Source organism: Vipera ursinii (genome assembly GCF_947247035.1).
Source record: "Vipera ursinii genome assembly, chromosome: 1".
Lineage (NCBI taxonomy): Eukaryota > Metazoa > Chordata > Lepidosauria > Squamata > Viperidae > Vipera > Vipera ursinii.
The window spans coordinates 270157583-270178862 of record NC_139512.1 but is presented as its reverse complement, the minus strand read 5'-3'; the positions used below and the strand labels follow the sequence as shown (position 1 = coordinate 270178862).

General features: G+C 40.7%; 1 protein-coding gene across 3 annotated transcripts in view; it reads right to left on the bottom strand.

Annotated features, from left to right (window-relative positions):
* Positions 1–21280, bottom strand: part of PHACTR2 (phosphatase and actin regulator 2) — a 115461-nt gene that overhangs the window by 55334 nt on the left and 38847 nt on the right. The window contains exon 1 of one of the 3 annotated variants that reach the window (XM_083368363.1): positions 1981–2181. The exons of the other annotated variants lie outside the window; for them this stretch is intronic. Within the exon in view, the coding sequence (XP_083224489.1) occupies positions 1981–2023 (43 nt within the window). The 5' untranslated portion in view covers positions 2024–2181. Of the gene's footprint in view, positions 1–1980; positions 2182–21280 lie in introns of those variants that run through there. 3 annotated transcript variants of the gene reach the window in all.

The following is a 21280-nucleotide window of genomic DNA, read 5'->3' as shown; positions in this document are numbered from 1 at the left end:
GCTGAGCTGAGAGACAATGCCTGGTTGAACATCATCCTATAAGCTTCTATAACTGAGCATCTATAACCAGCATCTCACAACACGTTAGCCACTACACAACATCCACTGCTGCCAGAATGGCCATGCAACTGAACATCCAGGTTGGAGAAGGCCAATCTAGACTAAAGGCTCTCCAGCAGTTCTCATACCCAAACCCAAGATCTCTTCCAACTGTTAGGCTGCAATACTTGCAGCTCATGCAAATGTTTACTAACATGGATAAAGCTAGATTACTGGTTTACACAATTCCAGCAAAGGCAGCACAAGGGGCTGATTTTGAGTTGAAACTGGCCATGTGCAAATAGATGTTTAAAAAATCCAAGTGTTATACACAAAAATAACTTACCACAAAATCACCACTAACAGAAAACACGTTTGTTTTATGCTTTCTTAACACCCAAGTACATAACAGGCAGATATTCCTTTTGAAGTTTTCAACTACCATTGGCCAATTCTTATAAATGGCAGCTACTTGTTCCCTAATGCTTTCCAGGTGGCTACTTTTGTCAAAGATTTGCTATGCAGCTCAAGAAATTTACTGCTCTTAAGAACAGCTAAGATTTACACTAGTTGATCTTAACACCTTGCTGAGCCAGTTATGTTGAAGAGGAACAGGAAGGAATGAGTTATACTTCCTATTCTGCTGCATCGCTTAAGTATCTAAAATACTCTCAACAGAGGAATAATTTGTAAAACAACCCTAAAACCTTAAGCTGTTAAACCCTAATTCTATGAATATAACAAAGGCCTATGAATGTTGTTTATACTTTGTGTTTTTTGAAGGAAAAACAGCCCATAATTATAAAGTGTTCAACTGCTCTGAGTCATAATTACTAGGAGTGTCCCTGCATCTGTATCCTACAAAAATTGAAATGAATTAATAAACAGCCCACAGCAAAACAACTGCACACTTTCTTAAACAATGTTCTGTGTAATGTGAATTATGTTTTATACACTTTCATGGATTCATTTACACTATGGACATATTTCTGATCAGAACAGGCATTGTGGAATTGATGGCACATATGTCTTTAAGCTAATATTTCAAAAGATACTATATTGATCAGTAATTGGAATCATATTATTTGTCAAAATCTTCCAAAAATGCCGATGTTTTATGTAATAATTAAGGAACTCTTAACATATATCTTACATAAAAGACTGTACACGGTACTTTAGCTTTTACAATTTTCATTTCAGAAGATCCAAAAAGTGTTATGTTAAAATATTTTATGGATTGCCATTGTGGTATGTTACCTATCTCATCGACAATCCGTTTGTTTGTATAAAACATATTAGGAAGAAAACAAGCATTGCACAATTAGAGTACACCAAAATATTTAATGTGGCTCAAAAGCGAAAGAGGAATGTGCAACAAGCAATTAGAACTAACTAAACGTACACGAACAATACAAATATACGGTAGGGAAACCAAAACTCGTAGTAAGTAACAAAATAAGAATGTGTAAAAAGAAGTGGGGCGTGGACTGTAAGGATCGACGTGCTACAAATCTCGGCAATAAAAATGTTTTGGGGTTTTGTTTTGTTTTGTGTTTTTTTTTTGCATCTCGCAAGTTCCGATTCGAAAAAGGGGGGCCTTTTTGTAAGAATTAAGTCACACGGAAACTTCGAAAATCTTTTTTTTTAAAAAAAACCCATCAAAAGTCACTATTTTCGAGAACTTCGTGGAAAGAAAGGGCTGCTCCTTTAAGAGGAACTCTCGCCGAGCTCTTGCATCCTTACTCTTCGTTGGCGAGGGACCCCGAGTAAGGGGTGGTCTGCCTTATTAGAGGTTGGCACCTCAACCATGTTGTTTCGATCAACGCCGGATTCTCTTCGAGCCACGAAAGCGTTCCCTCTCTTAGATCCCGCTTGGGGGGGGGGGGGAGGAAGGGAGATCGCCCAAAAGATCGCCTCCTCCAGATTTCCAGCTCCACTTACCGCTAGCCTCCGCCGAAAGCGTGGAGACTGAAGTCTGGCCCATCTGGCGTCCCGGAGGAGGGCCGGGATCCAGCAATCAGGCGGCTCTCTTGGTCCTCTGGTCGGCTTTCCTCTCGCCCAGAAACTTCCGAGAACTCATTTCAGCTTCTCCCAGTGCTGGCTCGAGCTAGCCTTAGCAGTCTCCTCCGTGCAACTTCTGCCTCCTCTTGCGAGCTAATTGTAAATCCTCCTCCTCCTCCTCCCTCCTCCTCCTCCCCTTGTTGCTGCTGCCGCCGCCGCCGCAGCCCAACTCAAACTGTTCCTGTTCAGCCAAATGCCTGTCATTCCTCTATGCCAGGGGTCTTCAAACTTGGCCCTTTTATGACTTGTGGACTTCAACTCCCAGAATTCCTCAGCCAGCCATGCTGGCTGAGGAATTCTGGGAGTTGAAGTCCACAAGTCATAAAAGGGCCAAGTTTGAAGACCCCTGCTCTATGCAGATGGGGGGGGAGAGAGAGAGAGAGAGAGAGAGAGAGCAAAGGTCGTGTGGAGGGAGTCCCTATTTGGGGCAGACACGCCAGGCCTGCCTGGCGGGAAGCGTCCCCGCACAGCAGCGATTCGCTGCAGTCTGTGTAACTCCTCTTCACTCCAGCACAAAAGGAGCCAACTTCAGGCTTCGGGGAGAAAGTGTGAATGAGGTTCTTCGTCGCGGCGCTTCATTTCAACCGGGTCTCTCGTTCTTTACAAAGTGCTTGCTACCGCTTCGGTTCCCAGGTTCAAAGGGGTTTGGGGGGTGGGGTTTGTTTTTGGGTTTTTTTTTATGGGCAGGTAGATTAGAAGGTCGTTCTTGGGTCAGTTATTTTTTTTCTCTCGTCACTCCCTATTTACTGTTGCGAAACTTTTTTTTGCAATTTTGTAGGGTTTGTTTTTATTATAATTACGTTAGAGCCCCCCCACACACACACACACACCTATCCTGAGTCGAAACAACCGCATTTTAACCTTTGTCACCTCTGACAACTTTTCCTGGAAGTGCTAAACCTCTACACCAGGTTTCCCAAAGTGGTCATTATCTACCTCCAGGGGTCAGTGGGATTATCCAAGTGGTCAATTATTATTTTTAGTATTTGTTGTATATGTTATTTGCAGTGTTATTTATATATAAAGTAATTTTAACATTATTTTCATATAATAAATGTTGGGGGGGGGGGGTTGAGAAGCATTCAAACTTCATAAAGGGGTCAATGAGTTGAAGACATTGGTGCCCTGTGCTCCAGATCCTTAACAGTTTCCTAAAGAGAAATCCTGGACTGAAGATTAAGAGCAATAGAATGAGATACTGTATATCAGACATGTCAAACACAAGGCCCGGGGGCCGGATCCGGCCTGCAAAGTGGTTTCATGCGGCCCGTGAAGCCATCCTGAAAACAGTGAAGGAACGGCCCCCACTACCTTGGCCCTGGCCCAGAGACCCTCCTTCTGCAAGAGATCCTCAGATCTGTCCCATTCCTGCCCAGGCCCCCATAGGCACCCTTGATGCAAACGATGTAGAGCTGGCCATGCCCACCCAGTAGGCCATACGCACTCTAGCCACACCCACCCAGTAGGCCACACCCACCCTGGTCATACCCACCTGGCCCTTTGAGGGCAACCGCAATGCTGATGCGGCCCTCAATGAAATTGAGTTTGACACCCCTGCTGTATATCATGCAATTTTATGTTGACCAAAAGACAAAGAACTCAATGGTTGATTCACTTAGACCGTGTTCCATTTTCAAATATTGAGATTTTGAACAACCATCGATCACCAGAACCTTTAATTAAAAAATGAATAGACTCTGATGCTCAAATAGCTCTTAAATGCAAAACAGACCATCTCAAAAATCTCCATCCCAATGCTAAAACAAAATTTTGCACAGAATTTATTTTAGTAATGAAGAGATCTGAGAAAAGCAACATCTAAAATTAATTTCGTAAACCATTTTCTTGATAACTTCTTTAGAAATCAGTTATTACAAATTGGACTTTCTAAGTTACATCCAATACAAATAATTTTTGTGGGCAAAATGGCTCAGTGGCTTAAAGACACTGGAATTGTTGGTCAACAATCTGGCAATTTGAGCCAACGGCACCGGGTGGCAGAATGAGCTCCTATCATTTGCCCTTAGTTTATGCCTCCTAGCAGTTGGAAAGTATGCAAAATGCAAGATAGGCAAGAAAATGGTAAGTGAGCACCTGTCCAGCCTAGACGAGTTCAAATCATCAGGACCAGATGGATTACACCCCAAAGTTCTCAAGGAACTGGCAGACGTGATCTCAGAACCACTGAACTATATTTTTCAAAGATCCTGGAGCATTGGGGAACTACCAGAGGACTGGAAGAGAGCTGATGTAGTTTCCATCTTCAAAAAAGGGAAAAAATAGATCCAGGAAACTACAGACCTATCAGCCTGACCTCAATACCTGGGAAGATTCTAGAAAAGACAATCAAACAACAAATCAGCGAACACCTTGATGCAAACAAAGTCATCACTAAAAGTCAACATGGGTTTGTCAAAAACAGATGCCAGACAAACCTTATTGCATTCTTTGACCAAGTGACAAAATTAGTGGATCAGAGGAATGCTGTAGATATAATTTACTTGGACTTCAGTAAGGCATTTGATAAAGTAGGTCACAACCTACTACTTGATAAGATAGAAAAATGTGGGTTAGATAGCATCACCACCAGATGGATTGGTATCTGGCTGACAGGCCATACTCAGTGTGTGGTCCTCAATGGAACTGCATCTACATGGAAGGAAGTGTGTAGTGGGGTGCCCCAGGGCTCTGTTCTGGGCCCAGTGCTCTTCAACATCTTCATCAACGATTTGGATGAGGGGATAGATGGGGAACTCATCAAATTTGCAGACGACAACAAGTGGCAGGAATAGCCAATACTCCAGAAGATAGGCTTAAAATACAGGAGGATCTGGACAGACTCGAACACTGGGCGCTATCTAACAAAATGAAATTCAATGGTAAATTTCTACACTTAGGCAGGAAAAATCAAATGCACAGGTATAGTATAGGTGGTACCTTGCTCAATAGTAGTAACTGTGAGAGGGATCTCGGAGTCCTAGTAGACAATCACTTCAATATGAGCCAGCAGTGTGCTGCAGCTGCCAAAAAAGCCAACACAGTGCTAGGCTGCACTAACAGGGATAGAATCAAGATCATGTGAAGTACTAATACCACTTTACAATGCCTTGGTAAGGCCACACATGGAATACTGCATCCAGTTTTGGTCACCACGATGTAAAAAAGATGTTGAGACTCTAGAAAGGGTACAGAGAAGGGCAACAAAGATGATTGAGGGACTGGAGGCTAAAACATAGGGAACGGTTGCTGGAATTGGGTATGTGTAGTTTAATGAAGAGAAGGGTGAGTGGTGACATGATAGCAGTGTTCCAATATCTCAGGGGCTGCCACAAAGAAGAGGGAGTCAAGATATTCTCCAAAGCACCTGAAAGCAGGACAAGAAGCAACGGATGGAAACTAGTCAAGGAGAGAAGCAACCTAGAACTAAGGAAAAACTTTCTGACAGTTAGAACAATTAACCAGTGGAACAACCTGCCTCCAGAAGTGGTGAATACTCCAACACTGGAAGTTTTTAAGGAGACCGGACAGCCATTTGCCTGAAATGGTATAGGGTTTCCTGCCTGAGCAGGGGGTTGGACTAGATGACCTCCAAGGTCCCTTCCAACTTATTATTAAGTAGATAAATAGGCTCCACTCCAGTGGGAAAAGCTAGCAGCATTCCATATGGAAGTGGGAGCTGGCGCCAGGCTTGCAGAAACACAAGGCGAGATTAGTCAGACGACCTGCCATCCCCCAAATGCTGCTAGCCAGCTGGTGCCAAGCTAGTTCACCCCCTCTGGAATATTGTGGATAGCGCGCATATGTATGAACAAAATGAACTTGCAAACTTCGGCTGTCAGAACTACAGTACTCTGTGGTAAAAAGCATTGTAGACTGCCCTAGCTATGTATACTCTGTGCTAAACAATTTGCAAATAATTTATCAATAGAGAATATATGTAGCTCGGGGTTGAACTGTGGAGTCCTGGGTGCTCTCTGACCTTGGTTCTTTGCTTGCAGACATTTCATAGTTACCGGACTAGGTAACATCATCAGTGTTGAGTAATGAAATAACTGAAAACAAACAGCCAAGCTCAAAAAGCACCACTTTCATTACTACTGGTATTTAAATGTATGTGAGATGAATAGTAGCATTCCAATTTGTCTCTTAGTAGCAACAGAGTAGGGAAAATGGCTTCTTTCCACAACTTGTTTCTGATAAGGTAGGTTTTATTTCTTTTAAGCCATCACTGAAAACATTCAAAAGGAAATAAATGGTGCCTAAATAAATGCCTATAACCTCCACACTATAAGATAAATATAAAGACACCCTTGAACTGAGTGCAACTCCTAATGATTACATCAACATGTAATATCATTTTCTAAGCAAAGGTGAAGATGCCTTTGAGTTCAACTCCTGATAATTATAGGGACATCCAGATAATGTTTGTCAGATACAAGGCAATTGTAGCTTCCCAGTAATTTCTCCCATTGTGTTTTTCCAGCTTCCCAACTTAATATCTCCTCTTGGTTTCCCATCCTAACCAGCCTGGCATTACTAACTTTCCAGGTCTGGGTAAAGTTGGCTAGATGCTGCCACCTGTTGAGATATAAGACATTATGGAATAGCCTATGTTCAAAGAATCCCTTTTAACACTCATAAGAATTAAAATCCTGTAAGAATTTTAAACATTTGTTTTGTTGTTGTTAGCTGTGAAGTCATGTCCAACCCATCACAACCCCATGGACAACGTTCCTCCAGGCCTTCCTGTCCTCTACCATCTTCTGGAGTCCATTTAAGCTCACGCCTACTGCTTCAGTGACTCCATCCAGCCACCTCATTCTCTGTCATCCCCTTCTTCTCTTGCCCTCAATCTTTCCCAGCATTAGGCTCTTCTCCAGTGAGTCCTTCCTTCTCATTAGGTGGCCAAAGTATTTGAGTTTTAACTTCAGGATCTGGCCTTCTAAAGAGCAGTCAGGGTTGATCTCTAGGACTGACTGGTTTGATTGTGTTGCAGTCCAAGAGACTCGTAGGAGTGTTCTCCAACACCATAGTTCAAATTCTTTGGCACTCAGCCTTTCTTATGGTCCACCTTTCACTGCCATACATTGCAACTGGGAAGACCATAGCCTTGACTATACACACTTTTGTTGGCAGGGTGATGTCTCTGCTTTTTAGTGTGCTGTCTAGATTTGCCATGGCTTTCCTCCCCAGGAGCAAGTGTCCTTTAATTTCTTGGCTACAGTCCCCATCTTCAGTGATCTTGGAGCCCAGGGAAATAAAATCTGTCACTACCTCCATTTCTTCCCCATCTATTTGCCAGGAATTGAGAGGACCAGATGCCATGATCTTGGTTTTCTTAATGTTAAGTTTCAACCCAACTTTTGCACTCTCCTTCTTCACCCGCAGCAAAGAGGCTCTTTAGTTCTTCTTCACTTTCTGCCATTAGAGTGGTATCATCTGCATAACTTAGGTTCTTGATATTTGTCCCAGCAATCTTAATTCCAACTTTTGATTCGTCTAGCCCTGCCTTTCTCATGATGTGCTCTGCATATAGTTTAAACAGGCAGGGCGACAGTATACAGCCTTGCCGGACTCCTTTCCCAATTTTGAACCAATCAGTGGTTCCGTGTCCAGTTCTCACTGTTGCTTCTTGACCCGCATATAGGTTTCTCAAGAGACAAATAAGATGGTCTGGTACTCCCACCTCTTTAAGAACTTGCCACAGTCAGTGAAGCAGAAGTAGATGTTTTTTCTGGAATTCCCTAGCTTTCTCCATGATCCAGCATATGTTGGCAATTTGATCTCTAATTCCTCTGCCTCTTCGAAATCCTGCCTGTACTTCTGGTAGTTCTCGATCCACATACTGCTGGAGTCTAGCTTGTAGGATTTTAAGCATAACTTTACTAGCATGAGAAATGAGTGCAATGGTGCGATAGTTTGAAGATTCTTTGGCACTGCCTTTCTTTGGAATTGGAATGTAAACTGATCTTTTCCAGTCCTGTGGCCACTGTTGAGTTTTCCAAATTTGCTGGCAAATTGAGTGTAGCACTTTTACTGCATCGTCTTTTAAGATTTTGAATAGCTCATCTGGAATACTGTCACCTCCACTAGCTTTGTTGTTGCTCAGCTTTCCTAAGGCCCATTTCACTTCACATTCTAGGATGTGTGGCTCGAGGTCAGTGACCACCTCATCGTGGTTATCAGGGACGTTAAGGTCGTTCTTGTATAGTTCTTCTGTGTAATTTTTCCACCTCTTCTTAATCTCTTCTGCCTCTGTTAGGTCCCTGCCTTTATCATGCCCATTTTTGCATGAAATGTTCCCTTTATCTCTCCAATTTTCTTGAAGAGATCTCTAGTCCTCCCTATTCTATTGTTTTCTTCTATTTCTTTGCACTGTTCATTTAAGAAGGCATCTCTTCTACCTATTCTCTGGAATTCTGCATTCAATTGGGCGTATCTTCCTTTTTCTCCCTTGCCTTTCGCTTCCCTCCTTTCCTCAGCTATTTGCAAAGCTTCCTCAGACAGCTATTTTGCTTTCTTGCATTTCTTTTTCTTTGGGATGGTTTTAGTTGCTGCCTCTTGTGCAATGTTGCGAACCTCAGTCCATAGTTCTTCAGGCACTCTGTCTATCAGATCTAATGCCTGAAATCTATTTTTCACCTCTACTGTATATTCATTAGGGATATGATTTAAATCATACCTGAGTTGCCTAGTGCTTTTCCCTACTTACTTCAGTTTAAGCCTAAACTTTGCAATGAGAAGCTCATGGTCTGAGCCACAGTCAGCTCCTGGTCTTGTTTTTACTGACTGTATAGAGCTTCTTCATCTTTGGCTGCAGATGTTGTGATTCAGGGTCAGCCTGTGGGTTCGGCAGTTGGGTCGGACGACTCAGAGGTGGAGGAGGAGGGGGGTGTTGAAGAGCTTGATGAGAGCCCCCAGCCAGGCCCCTCTCATCTGGTCACGATGCAGACCCAGCTGTGTGAGCCTGACAGCGTGGATGAAGATGACCCACAGCTGGCCCTGTTCAAGGACAATCAGAAGTAAACAGAGGAAGGCAATGGGGCTCCTCGGAAGGAGGCAGAGAGAAGCCACACCCTGAACTGTATTTAAGGGGGAATGCGTGGGAGGGCTGGTTTGCTGAAGGCATCCGCTTGAATAGTTCCTGTTTCATAGCTCCTGTTTCATGGTTGGTGTCTGTTTTATGTTAATAAAATTGGCAGGCTTTATTCCAGCCTCTTGCCATTTGTAAAGGGGTTGTCCCTGCCTTTTCTGCAGGGCCGGTAGCAGGCTGGTACAGAACAGCAGAGCACATAGTCAATCTGATTTCTGTGTTGACCGTCTGGTGATGTCCATGTGTAGAGCCGTCTCTTGGGTTGTTGGAAAAGAGTGTTTGCTATGACCATCGTATTCTCTTGACAAAATTCTATCAGCCTGTGCCCTGCTTCATTTTGTACTCCAAGGTCAAACTTGCCTGTTATTCCGGTTATGTTTTGGCTTCCTACTTTAGCATTCCAATCCCCCATGATGATAAGGACATCATTTTTTGGTGTTAGTTCTATAAGGTGCTGTAGGGCTTCATAGAACCGGTCAATTTCATCCTCTTCAGCACCGGTGGTTGGGGCTTAGACTTGGACTACTGTGATATTGAATGGTTTGCCTTGGATTCAAACTGAGATCATTCTGTCATTTTGGGATTGTATCCCAGTATTGATTTTCCTACTCTTTTATTGACTATGAAGGCTACTCCATTTCTTCTGAGGGATTCTTGCCCACAGTACTATATCTGATGGTCATCTGAATTAAATTCACCCATTCCTATCCATTTTAGTTCACTGATTCCTAAGATGTCGATGTTCAGTCTTGTCATCTCTTGTTTGACCATGTCTAGCTTTCCTTGATTCATGGATCTTACATTCCAGGTTCCTATGGAGAAAAAATATTTACAGCATCGGACTTTCCTTTCACCACCAGATATATTCACAGCTGAGCGTCCTTTCGGCTTTGGCCCAGTCGCTTCATTCTTTCTGGCGCTACTAGTACTAGCCCTCTGCTCTTCCCCAGTAGCATATTGGACACCTTCCGACCTGAGGGGCTCATCTTCCAGCGTCATATCGTTTTGCCTTTTGGTACTGTCCATAGGGTTTTCATGGCAGAGATAACTGGAGTGGGTTGCCATTTCCTTCTCCAGTGAATCACGTTTTGTCAGAACTCTCTGCTATGACCTTTCCGTCTTGGGTGGCCCTGCACGGCATAGCTCATAGCTTCATTGAATTACGCAAGCCCCTTCGCCACGACAAGGCAGTAATCCATGAAGGGGAAACATTTGGTAGAACTTATTAAAAATGCAAACTCACTGCAATACTAAGTGTTTTTTATTTCCATTAGCTGAGAAAGAAGCACAACAAACTGGAAAGATCATTAATTGTTCACAAGTTATCTAAACCAGTGGCCCCCAATTTTGGGGGCACCGGGGACCAGTTCCGTGGAGAGAGGTTTTTCCTCAGACTGGAGGGGGCATGATTTTGCGTGCTGCCTGCATCCCATGGATGGGGCTTCTCTTGTTTGCGCAGCCCAGTTTCTGGCATGCTACCACCTGGTGCCAGTTGACGCACCAGGGGTTGGAGACCCCTGACCTAAACGAATGTTTCGTTTCCATGAATTTCCTTCTCTTTTATTAAAAAAACAACTTTTCTAAGCAAAAATGGTAACTGCTTATTCTAAACTTTGTAAAAAGTATATACAAATATGCATGTGTGTGTACAGAAGCAAATATATACACATACACACATACTTTTTGTATACTGGTATTGAGCTTTCCAGTTTAAATACAACATTTTATCTAATATTTAAATATTCTGCTTTTCAACTTTTAAAACCGTAAGACTTGTGAAAACAGGATTCTACTGGGAATTATTTTAATAAAAAGTTTTAAGGGTCGCTGTTAGCAAGCTGCAGATGGGCATTAATATGAACCATCTGTAAAACAATTTATATGTATTTTCAAAATCTGTATCTATCTCTCTGGGATAGAGATAGATTGAATCATTCTCTGCCGCATTAGGATTACAATTTATCAATAACTTTTGAGGTTTCTGAGAACCACATTAAGATTTTGAGGGATGCATGAAAACTGAGATCTAGGTTTTGACAGAGGAAAAAATTATTAAATACATAATTGGAGATCAGTCATATTAAATATTTAATGCCATAAACAAAATCTAAACAATGAAACCCTAGCATGCCACTTTAAGCTTAAGAGCAATTTGCAATGTAGAAAGGATTTGGTTACCCCCAATTTAAATAATTTTTTATCTCCTGGTAAGTGCTGGGAGAACTGAGCTTGTGCTGGTAGATAAAAAACAAAATAAATTAAGCAGAGCTAGATCTGATTAATACTAGGATACTGTAGAGTCCACCATGTAGTACCAGATGGGGCTTTGGGCCAGATGGCAAAGTTGAAAAAACAATTCCTAAATACAATAACAACAATATAGAAGATAAATAAATATGTGTTTTCCCAGGAAAATTACAATGAGTTGTCCATGAGGTCACCAAGCTTGACTCAGAGGAAACTCCCACCCTACACACACACACACTCACATGCTTTCATACATAACATATAAGTTTGACATTGCAGCTTTTAACACTATCAACACTTCTTATTCCTTATTAGATTTCTAAGGAAGACTTTTAATGTCATAGGGTTGTGGGTTTTTTTACAATTTAGTTGGGTCTTTGTTGTTTGTCTTTAGTTCCAAGCAAATCAACTTAGTTCTACATTCATAGATAGTAACTCTTCTCTTTTCTAGTTAGGGAAAATAGATTAAGCCAGCTGTGCATTTATAAGACAATAATTTCTATTGAAATACATTTCTCTATGTTACTATATAGTACATGTCTTCTGATTTTTCATGAAAGACTCAACTTAATTCTAATAAGAATTTTTAAAATTGGGCTATCTTGACCAGACTTTATACCAGGGGTGTCAAACTGCCGGCCCACAGGCCAGATGCGTCATGCGGAAGCCGCGCCCACCCCATTGCAGGCAATGGCAAAACTGTCCCAATACGTTGTGCGACGTCACGTGACATGTCTGCTTTATACCATAACAATACGCTATTTAATTAGAGAAAAATAAGTAAGAACGCTTAAGGCTTTTCTCCATTGATTAGTTAAAGTTCTCTCCATCTGTCAATCAGCCAGAAGAAATCAAAATCAGATTAAAATAAGGAGATATAATGGTAGACAGGGAGTGGGCCTTTCTCAGGAAAGGTGGCACAGGGATGAGCCTTTATTAGGGATTATATTGTTGGGATGGGAGGTGAAATGTGCTTATTTCTTTGTTCCTATTGCCTCCACAGATAGCTGGCTGAAAGCTCTTTTTTCAGGCGATGGATTAGGTGGATTCTTTCCAGTCTGGATTCAGGCTCAAGTCAGGCCATTGAAAGCCACTAGATGATCAAAGAGGACGGAAATCAGACCTTTGCTATGTCTCAGAGGTCATCCATGGACATACATAGCATCAATCCATTAATGAGATGATCAGTTCACCTTGTTTTCTACAGGTTCACCTGAATGTGCCTCTATCACCACAGACTTTTAATTTTCTGCTCATGTTAAGCTCTTCGACCACAGCTTAAACTAAAGTGATTCTGGTCTCTGACAGACCAGAAAAGGGAACATATAACTACTAGCAGAAAAGTACCACTTTTTTAACACTATTAATCTGCCCATAGCAATAGCACATGTATAGTATCCTAGAATATGGAACTCAATGTGTCTAACAAAGAGTACCAAAATATTATTTTTAATGGTAAAGATTCCTCACAAGAACAATTTATTATAAGGATTAATATTGGAGAAATTGATTGAGTCAGAATACAAAAAGAAGTGAGACAAACATGCATATAGACCTTAGTTCTTCTCTCCAGCATACACAGAAAATCTATTACAACAAATATGAGATTGGGAAAAATCATGGTCAGAATGCAAATTGGTACTCAAACTTCTAATTATTAAGTAGACCACACATTTCTTAGACAAAAAGAAAGTAGAAAACAGCAAAAAAAAATAAAGTTGAATGATAAATACAAAGAAAACAAAGGTAATGGTGATTTACATACTTACTGAATTTACAATTAATGAATTAAAAATAAAGGAGATGGTCATTTTTGAATTCTGAATTTGGAGATCACTATGTAGGGTCCCAAAGACTCCAGAAGAACCAATCTGTCAGAATCCATTTATATCATATTCATAAATGGAATGTTTCAAACATTATTCCATGGATTCTGCCATCTCTTGAAGAGAAGAGAATAGATGTGTATTGAACCGGTATTAGGCATTTCAAAGGAAAGGAAAAGCCTTTTGAACTGGGGAAACAAAAGGGGGGGCTAGCATCTGGCTTGTGTCACGGAAGATAGCAATAAACATGAAGGGTCCTAAGTTCCTTTTTCCCACGAGAGGGATGATATGAGATAAAGGATGGGGGACTGACCAAATGGGGTTAAGGGGGGGTTAAACCGGGAACTCTTTATAAGGGTTTACTTTGTGGAATAATATTAAGTCCTGTCTCGTTTCCTACAACCAAGCATGTCATAGTAAAGATTCTTTTTGGAATAGATTTGACTCCAAGAATTTTGTCTTCCTAAGACGTGGTTTGGGGTGGGTCCTGACACAATCACTCAACCTGAACCAAATAAAACCCAATTGCTTCCTTGAAGTAATAATCAGCAAGCGGACATTGAGGGCATTTGATAAATACAGATGAGGGACCAAAACAGGATAAGGTAGATGGGCAAGAGAAAAGAAATTGCTAGAATTTTCCTGAAAAAGACACAGATTATTGCTAAAACTAGATCACAATGCTAAGCATTCATACTGTTACCCAAGAATCAAAGCCAACTCAATGAAATCTAAGTAATTGGAACATGCATAGAGAATTTTAAATGTATAATAAAACTCAGAAAGTGTGCAATGCTCATTGAAAGCTACTTTAGGTTTCTTTTTGTGGTATTTAAACATTAAATTATGCGCAGAATGGGCAGGAATATAATGCTTTTCCCCCTGAAAACATCTTTTTCTTTTATGAAATGCCTCTGTACTTAATATTTTTTGGTTCATTTCATTGTATTTTTACCAAGATTAAAAAAATTGCTTTTTGTATGCATGCCGTTAAAGTACTACAAGAAAAATGCTAATGGTCTTAATAGAAGCACTGTTTATTATTTTGCGAAAAGCAACAGATCTGTAAAGCTGATATGCCCAGGACATTATATATTCATACACTGTAACAGTTTAAAAATACAGGGGTCCTAGAAGGAAATCATTGTTGCCTCTCTAAGAAAATGGGGCATGTAATTGTAATGCAGTTGGTAAATTATTTTCCAGACATCCCTTTGAGTTTATGCTACAGAAAGAAATATGAACGCCTCCTGTTTCATCAGTACTTTTATATATCTTATATACAAATTCTCTGAAAATTACACTTGTCATTTCACAAAATGTGTGGCAACTGGAAAGATTTCTCTCTCTGATGGTAAATTGTGACACTTCCTATCTTGAGCAGTTTCCTTGCTATAACTCTCTCCAACATGAGAGCAGATATTTTTCTGACCTTTATATTTGTCAAAAACAGTGTTAACTAATAGTTTCTGCTGGGCTTTTTTAACCATAGCTCTCTTTCTTTTGTAGCATTTGATGAACTGTACGTTGAAAGGCAGCATACAAATCAATATACCATATTGTTGTTGTTAGCTGCGAAGTCGTGTCCGACACATTGTGACCCTATGGACAACGTTCCTCCAGGCCTTCCTGTCCTCTACCATCTTCTGGAGTCCATTTAACCTCAAGCCTACTGCTTCAGTGACTCCATCCAGCCACCTCATTCTTTGTTATCCCCTTCTTCTCTTGCCCTCAATCTTTCCCAGCATTAGGCTCTTCTCCAGTGAGTCCTTCCTTCTCATTAGGTGGCCAAAGTATTTGAGTTTCAACTTTAGGATCTGGCCTTCTAAAGAGCAGTCAGGGTTGATCTCCTCTAGGACTGACTGGTTTGATCTCCTTGCAGTCCAAGGGACTTGCAGGAGTCTTCTCCAGCACCACAGTTCAAAGGCCTCAATTCTTTGGTACTCAGCCTTTTTTATGGTCCAACTTTCACTGCCATACATTGCAACTGGGAAGACCATAGCCTTGACTATACGCACTTTTTGTTGACAGAGTGATGTCTCTGCTTTTTAGTGTGCTGTCTAGATTTGCCATGGCTTTCCTCCCCAGGAGCAAGCGTCTTTTAATTTCTTGGCTGCAGTCACCATCTGTGGTGATCTTGGAGCCCAGAAAAATAAAATCTGTCACTACCTCCATTTCTTCCCCATCTATTTGCCAGGAATTGAGAGGGCCGGATGCCATGATCTTGGTTTTCTTAATGTTAAGTTTCAACCCAACTTTTGCACTCTCCTTCTTCACCTGCAACAAGAGGCTCTTTAGTTCTTCTTCACTTTCTGCCATTAGAGTGGTATCATCTACATAACTTAGGTTCTTGATATTTCTACTGGCAATCTTAATTCCAACTTTTGATTCGTCTAGCCCTGCCTTTCTCATGATGTGCTCTGCATATAGGTTAAACAGGCAGGGCGACAGTATACAGCCTTGCCGGACTCCTTTCCCAATTTTGAACCAATCAGTGGTTCCGTGTCCAGTTCTCACTGTTGCTTCTTGACCCGTATATAGGTTTCTCAAGAGACAAATAAGATGGTCTGGTACTCCCACCTCTTTAAGAACTTGCCACAGTTTGTTGTGATCCACACAATCAAAGGCTTTAGCATAGTCAATGAAGCAGAAGTAGATGTTTTTCTGGAAGTCCCTAGCTTTCTCCATGATCCAGCATATGTTGGCAATTTGATCTCTAATTCCTCTGCCTCTTCGAAATCCTGCCTGTACTTCTGGTAGTTCTCGATCCACATATTGCTGGAGTCCAGCTTGTGGGAGTTTAAGCATAACTTTACTAGCATGAGAAATGAGTGCAATGGTGCGATAGTTTTAACATTCTTTGGCACTGCCTTTCTTTGGAATTGGAATGTAAACTGATCTTTTCCAATCCTGTGGCCACTGTTGAGTTTTCCAAATTTGCTGGCAAATTGAGTGTAACACTTTTACTGCATCGTCTTTTAAGATTTTGAATAGCTCAGCTGGAATTCTGTCACCTCCACTAGCTTTGTTGTTGCTCAGCTTTCCTAAGGCCCACTTCACTTCACATTCTAGGATGTGTGGCTCGAGGTCAGTGACCACCTCATCGTGGTTATCAGGGACGTTAAGCTCGTCTTGTATAGTTCTTCTGTGTAATTTTTTCATCTCTTCTTAATCTCTTTTGCCTCTGTTAGGTCCCTGCCATTTTGGTCCTTTATCATGCCCATTTTTGCATGAAATGTTCCCTTCATCTCTCCAATTTTCTTGAAGAGATCTCTGGTTTTCTTCTATTTCTTTGCACTGTTCATTTAAGAAGGCATTCTTATATCTTCTAGCTATTCTCTGGAATTCTGCATTCAATTGGACGTATCTTTCTTTTTCTCCCTTGCTTTTCGCTTCCCTCCTTTCCTCAGCTATTTACAAAGCTTCCACAGACAGCCATTTTGCTTTCTTGCATTTCTTTTTCTTTGGGATGGTTTTAGTTGCTACCTCTTGTGCAATGTTGCGAACCTCCGTCTATAGTTCTTCAGGCACTCTGTCTATCAGATGTAATGCCTGAAATCTATTTGTCACCTCTACTGTATATTCGTCAGGGATATGATTTAATTCATACCTGAGTGGCCTAGTGCTTTTCCCTACTTACTTCAGTTTAAGCCTAAACTTTGCAACGAGAAGCTCATGGTCTGAGCCACAGTCAGCTCCTGGTCTTGTTTTTACTGACTGTATAGAGCTTCTCCATCTTTGGCCTCAGAGCACATAGTCAATCTGATTTCTGTGTTGACCATCTGGTGATGTCCATCTCTTGGGTTGTTGGAAAATGACCACCGTATTCTCTTGAGAAAATTCTATCAGCCTGTGCCCTGCTTCATTTTGTACTCCAAGGCCAAACTTGCCTGTTATTCCGGTTATGTTTTGGCTTCCTACTTTAGCATTCCAATCCCCCATGATGATAAGGACATCATTTTTTGGTGTTAGTTCTATAAGGTGCTGTAGGGCTTCATAGAACCGGTCAATTTCATCCTCTTTAGCACCGGTGGTTGGGGCATAGACTTGGACTACTGTGATATTGAATGGTTTGCCTTGGATTCGAACTGAGATCATTCTGTCATTTTGGGGATTGTATCTCAGTATTGATTTTCCTACTCTTTTATTGACTATGAAGGCTACTCCATTTCTTTTGAGGGATTCTTGCCTGCAGTAGTATACCTGATGGTCATCTGAATTAAATTCACCCATTCCTGTCCATTTTAGTTCGCTGATTCCTAAGATGTCAATTTTCAGTCTTGTCATCTCTGTTTTGACCACGTCCATCTTTCCTTGATTCATGGATCTTACATTCCAGGTTCCTATGGAGAAAAAATATTTACAGCATCGGACTTTCCTTTCACCACCAGATACATCCACAGCTGAGCATCCTTTCGGCTTTGGCCCAGTCGCTTCATTCTTTCTGGCGCTACTAGTACTAGCCCTCTGCTCTTCCCCAGTAGCATATTGGACACCTTCCGACCTGAGGGGCTGATCTTCCAGCATTATATTGTTTTGCCTTTTGGTACTGTCCATAGGGTTTTCATGGCAAAGATACTGGAGTGGGTTGCCATTTCCTTCTCCAGTGGATCACGTTTTGTCAGAACTCTCTGCTATGACCTGTCTGTCTTGGGTGGCCTTGCACGGCATAGCTCATAGCTTCATTGAATTACGCAAGCCCCTTCGCCACGACAAGGCAGTAATCCATGAAGGGGAATATACTATTTATAAAATACCAAATGAAAAATATGTGTGAAAAACAAAGATATCATCATATAAATCTTTTCTAACACAACTGCATAAGCACAACATCATTGTAAATGAATATTTAGGAGCTAGTGACTATAAACACTTGTGGAATTTGGCCTAATACTGTACAAAAGAAAATCTGAATAGCAATAGCACTTGGGCTTATATACCGCTTCACAATGCTTTACAGCCCTCTCTAAGCTGTTTACAGACTTGGCATATTGCCCCCAACAATCTGGGCCCTCATTTTACTGACCTCGAAAGGGTGGAAGGCTGAGTCAGCCTTGACCTGGTCAGGATCGAACTGCTGGCAATTGGCAGAGTTAGCCTGCAATACTGCATTCTAACCATGGCTCATTTGTGATTTTAATCGTAATCCCATTTCCAAGATGACATATGGCTTTTGTCATATTTTAAATAATTGTTCAATCATATAATAAAATTATGCACATCTACTAAAAGTAGGTTTATCTTAATGGTCTCGGGCACAATGGTTTTGGTTTTGTTTTTTTACATATCCCTCTTCTTGGCTTTGACCAGCTGTTAGATCTCAAACCTGATCAGCTAAATAACCACTGCTTTTATCAGGTCAGTATTAGAAGCCTCTCAGCAAGCCTGCCAACCTTGCAGCTGGAAGGAAAAAAGGAGAGAAAAGCAATGACAGCAGGCCAATGGAATAGAACAGATGTTCCCTTATCTGTAAGGTATATTACATTTTTCCTTCAAAAAGACAGATAGAATAAATGTATAAAATGAAGAAAAATACTTCAGTATTTTTAACAGGTTGTAATTTAATGTAAGGAATTTTAGCTGGCTAAAAATATGTTGGATCCAGATAGTAGGGGTGTGTAGCGCTTAGGATGCAGTCTCCAAAATGTTCTTGGTTATGTGAGAATCTGAATGTGGCATCTGTCTGCAACACCTTAGAAGAGTTCACAGCTTTTCTTAGGATCACACAGCAATTTAAAAGGCAAAGCAGCATGCCTTAGTCACCTGATTGGATTACTACAACACACCCTACTTGGGGCAGTCCTGAAGGACTGTTTCAAACTTCAGCTGGTGCAAAATGCAAGGATGAAAGTTTTGGGTGTCACATGTGTCACCTCTACTCCATAAGCTGCACTGGTGTGCTTCTGCATACAATTCAAGATGTTGGTGGATACCTTTAAAGGCCTCCATGGCGTGGAGCCAGGTTACTTATGGGACTGTCTCTCCCCAGTATTGTCTATCCATCCTGTTAGATCTGGCAGGTGAAGAATATTCCAGGTCCTTTTTGTTAGAGAATTCCATGTGATGGAACCCAGGAAGAGAGTCTTTTCTGCCATGGCATTGGCCCTCTGGAATATCATCTCCCCTTGAGATTAGGTTTGTCTCAGCCCTGTTGGCCATTCACAAGCTATTAAAAAAAACTGGCTTTGCCACATAGCCTGAGGCTTTGCCAATACAGGTAAACCCATTTTTATGGTTAATCTGAAAATGGGCTGTTACGAATGTTGTTGGCAGTTATTTTTTAAAAGCTGGTGGTTTTATCCTGCATTTGTTTTAATTGATAACCATCCAGAGTAAATGAGGTGTGACCATATAATTTTATTAAATAAATTTGCTATATTCCTACCTCTATTCTGTATTCTCATAACAACTTTGGGAAGTAGGTTAAACTGAGAAATAATTACTGATTCTAAATCACTCAATGGCTTAGTGATGATTTGAACCAGTTGGATTCATATATCATACTTAGTCATATTGTGATACGTTTAGCATGCTATATAATTGGCAAACTAAGTTTTGGAGCTTAGTGCAACAATCTTATATTTACGGTAATAAAGTTTAGATATAAGCAAACCACAGATGAATGTGCTCTGTAAACCCTATCTTAGTTTCTTTAGTCCTAATCCAGCATTGTTCATTATCCTGGCAAATTAAGCTATAAATGAATGATGGAATACTGGAATACTAGAAATGCCAACGTTGTTATGATCCACTTAAACTGCTAATTAATTATGTTCTTATGACATTCCATAAACAAGATGATGCCACTGGGGAAAAATAGAGTGTTGCCCAATGTACTTTCAATGATAAAAGTGGCAACAAGAACTTTAGATGTCAATAAAAGAAAGGGAGGATGGGACAGGAAAACATCTCAGTCCCAACTTGTTTAGTGCTTTGGGATTGATACCAAAATCATTATTTGGCTCTGCAAGTCAAGCAACCCATCACTAACAGGACTAGCTCCTTGCTTTAGCAGAGAGTAAGGTTTTAATTTAGAGTAAATGTGTTGCAATGAATTGAATAAAAATGAGCACTGTGGGCAAAGAGTTCCTGCACTCTTTAAAAATTATTTGAAATAAAAATCAGAAAACATTAAATAATTTTTCAGTAAACGAAAGTACATTTCTTTGAAGATGCTGTTGAATTAAAAAACCCACAATTTTCCTTAAAATTGGCAAGGATAATTTGAGCTGCTTGAAGTAATCTTTCAACAATATCTAGATGCCTATTGGCTTCCTAGCCTGCAAGCATTAGAAAATACATGACATATCCTCCTTCAGAGGATAATCTGCCTAAAAGAAGTTTATCTGTTTCCATTCAATGAAATATTTCCAAACATGTATTCATCATTTGGTTGCAAGTAAATTTATATTTCATTCCAACAATGGCTTTTAAGACCACATATTAAACTCGATGCACGAAATAGATTCTCTTAACTCCAAGAGAAAGTAGGCAGTTTCCTTTGTAACCATGACGTAGACAAGAAGGAAATTAGTTATAACTCAACATATGAGTGGGCCTGAACAAGTTAAAAAAAATATTGGCAAAGCAAAATTTGGGATGCTTGAAAAATCATTTCTTCGCAGCTAGGGTTCATCTGTGTCTCCTAGACATTTCTTGATGGTTTACTAGATAACAGAATGGAAGACACAGCTTCACAAAAGAGGTACTAAGATCAGGGATTTCAATTCAAACATGAAGCTGGCTTCGGGATGGAGGTGGTTCCTACACGAAACAAGGGATTTATCTCAGTGTTAATAATTTGGAGGTCACTAATGAGTAAAAAGTTGGAAATGACTAGCACGCATGTGCGGGGGAACCTTTACTTTACCTTTAATGAGTAAAATAAATTTTATCTTCAGTGTTCCCTCTTCTAAACAATTATCCTTCATCTGATTCATCGTCTATCAAAAGGGTAAATGACAACAAAAGGTTGAGTCACTAGAGTTTATGTACCTAAATTATTGTCTCTAGG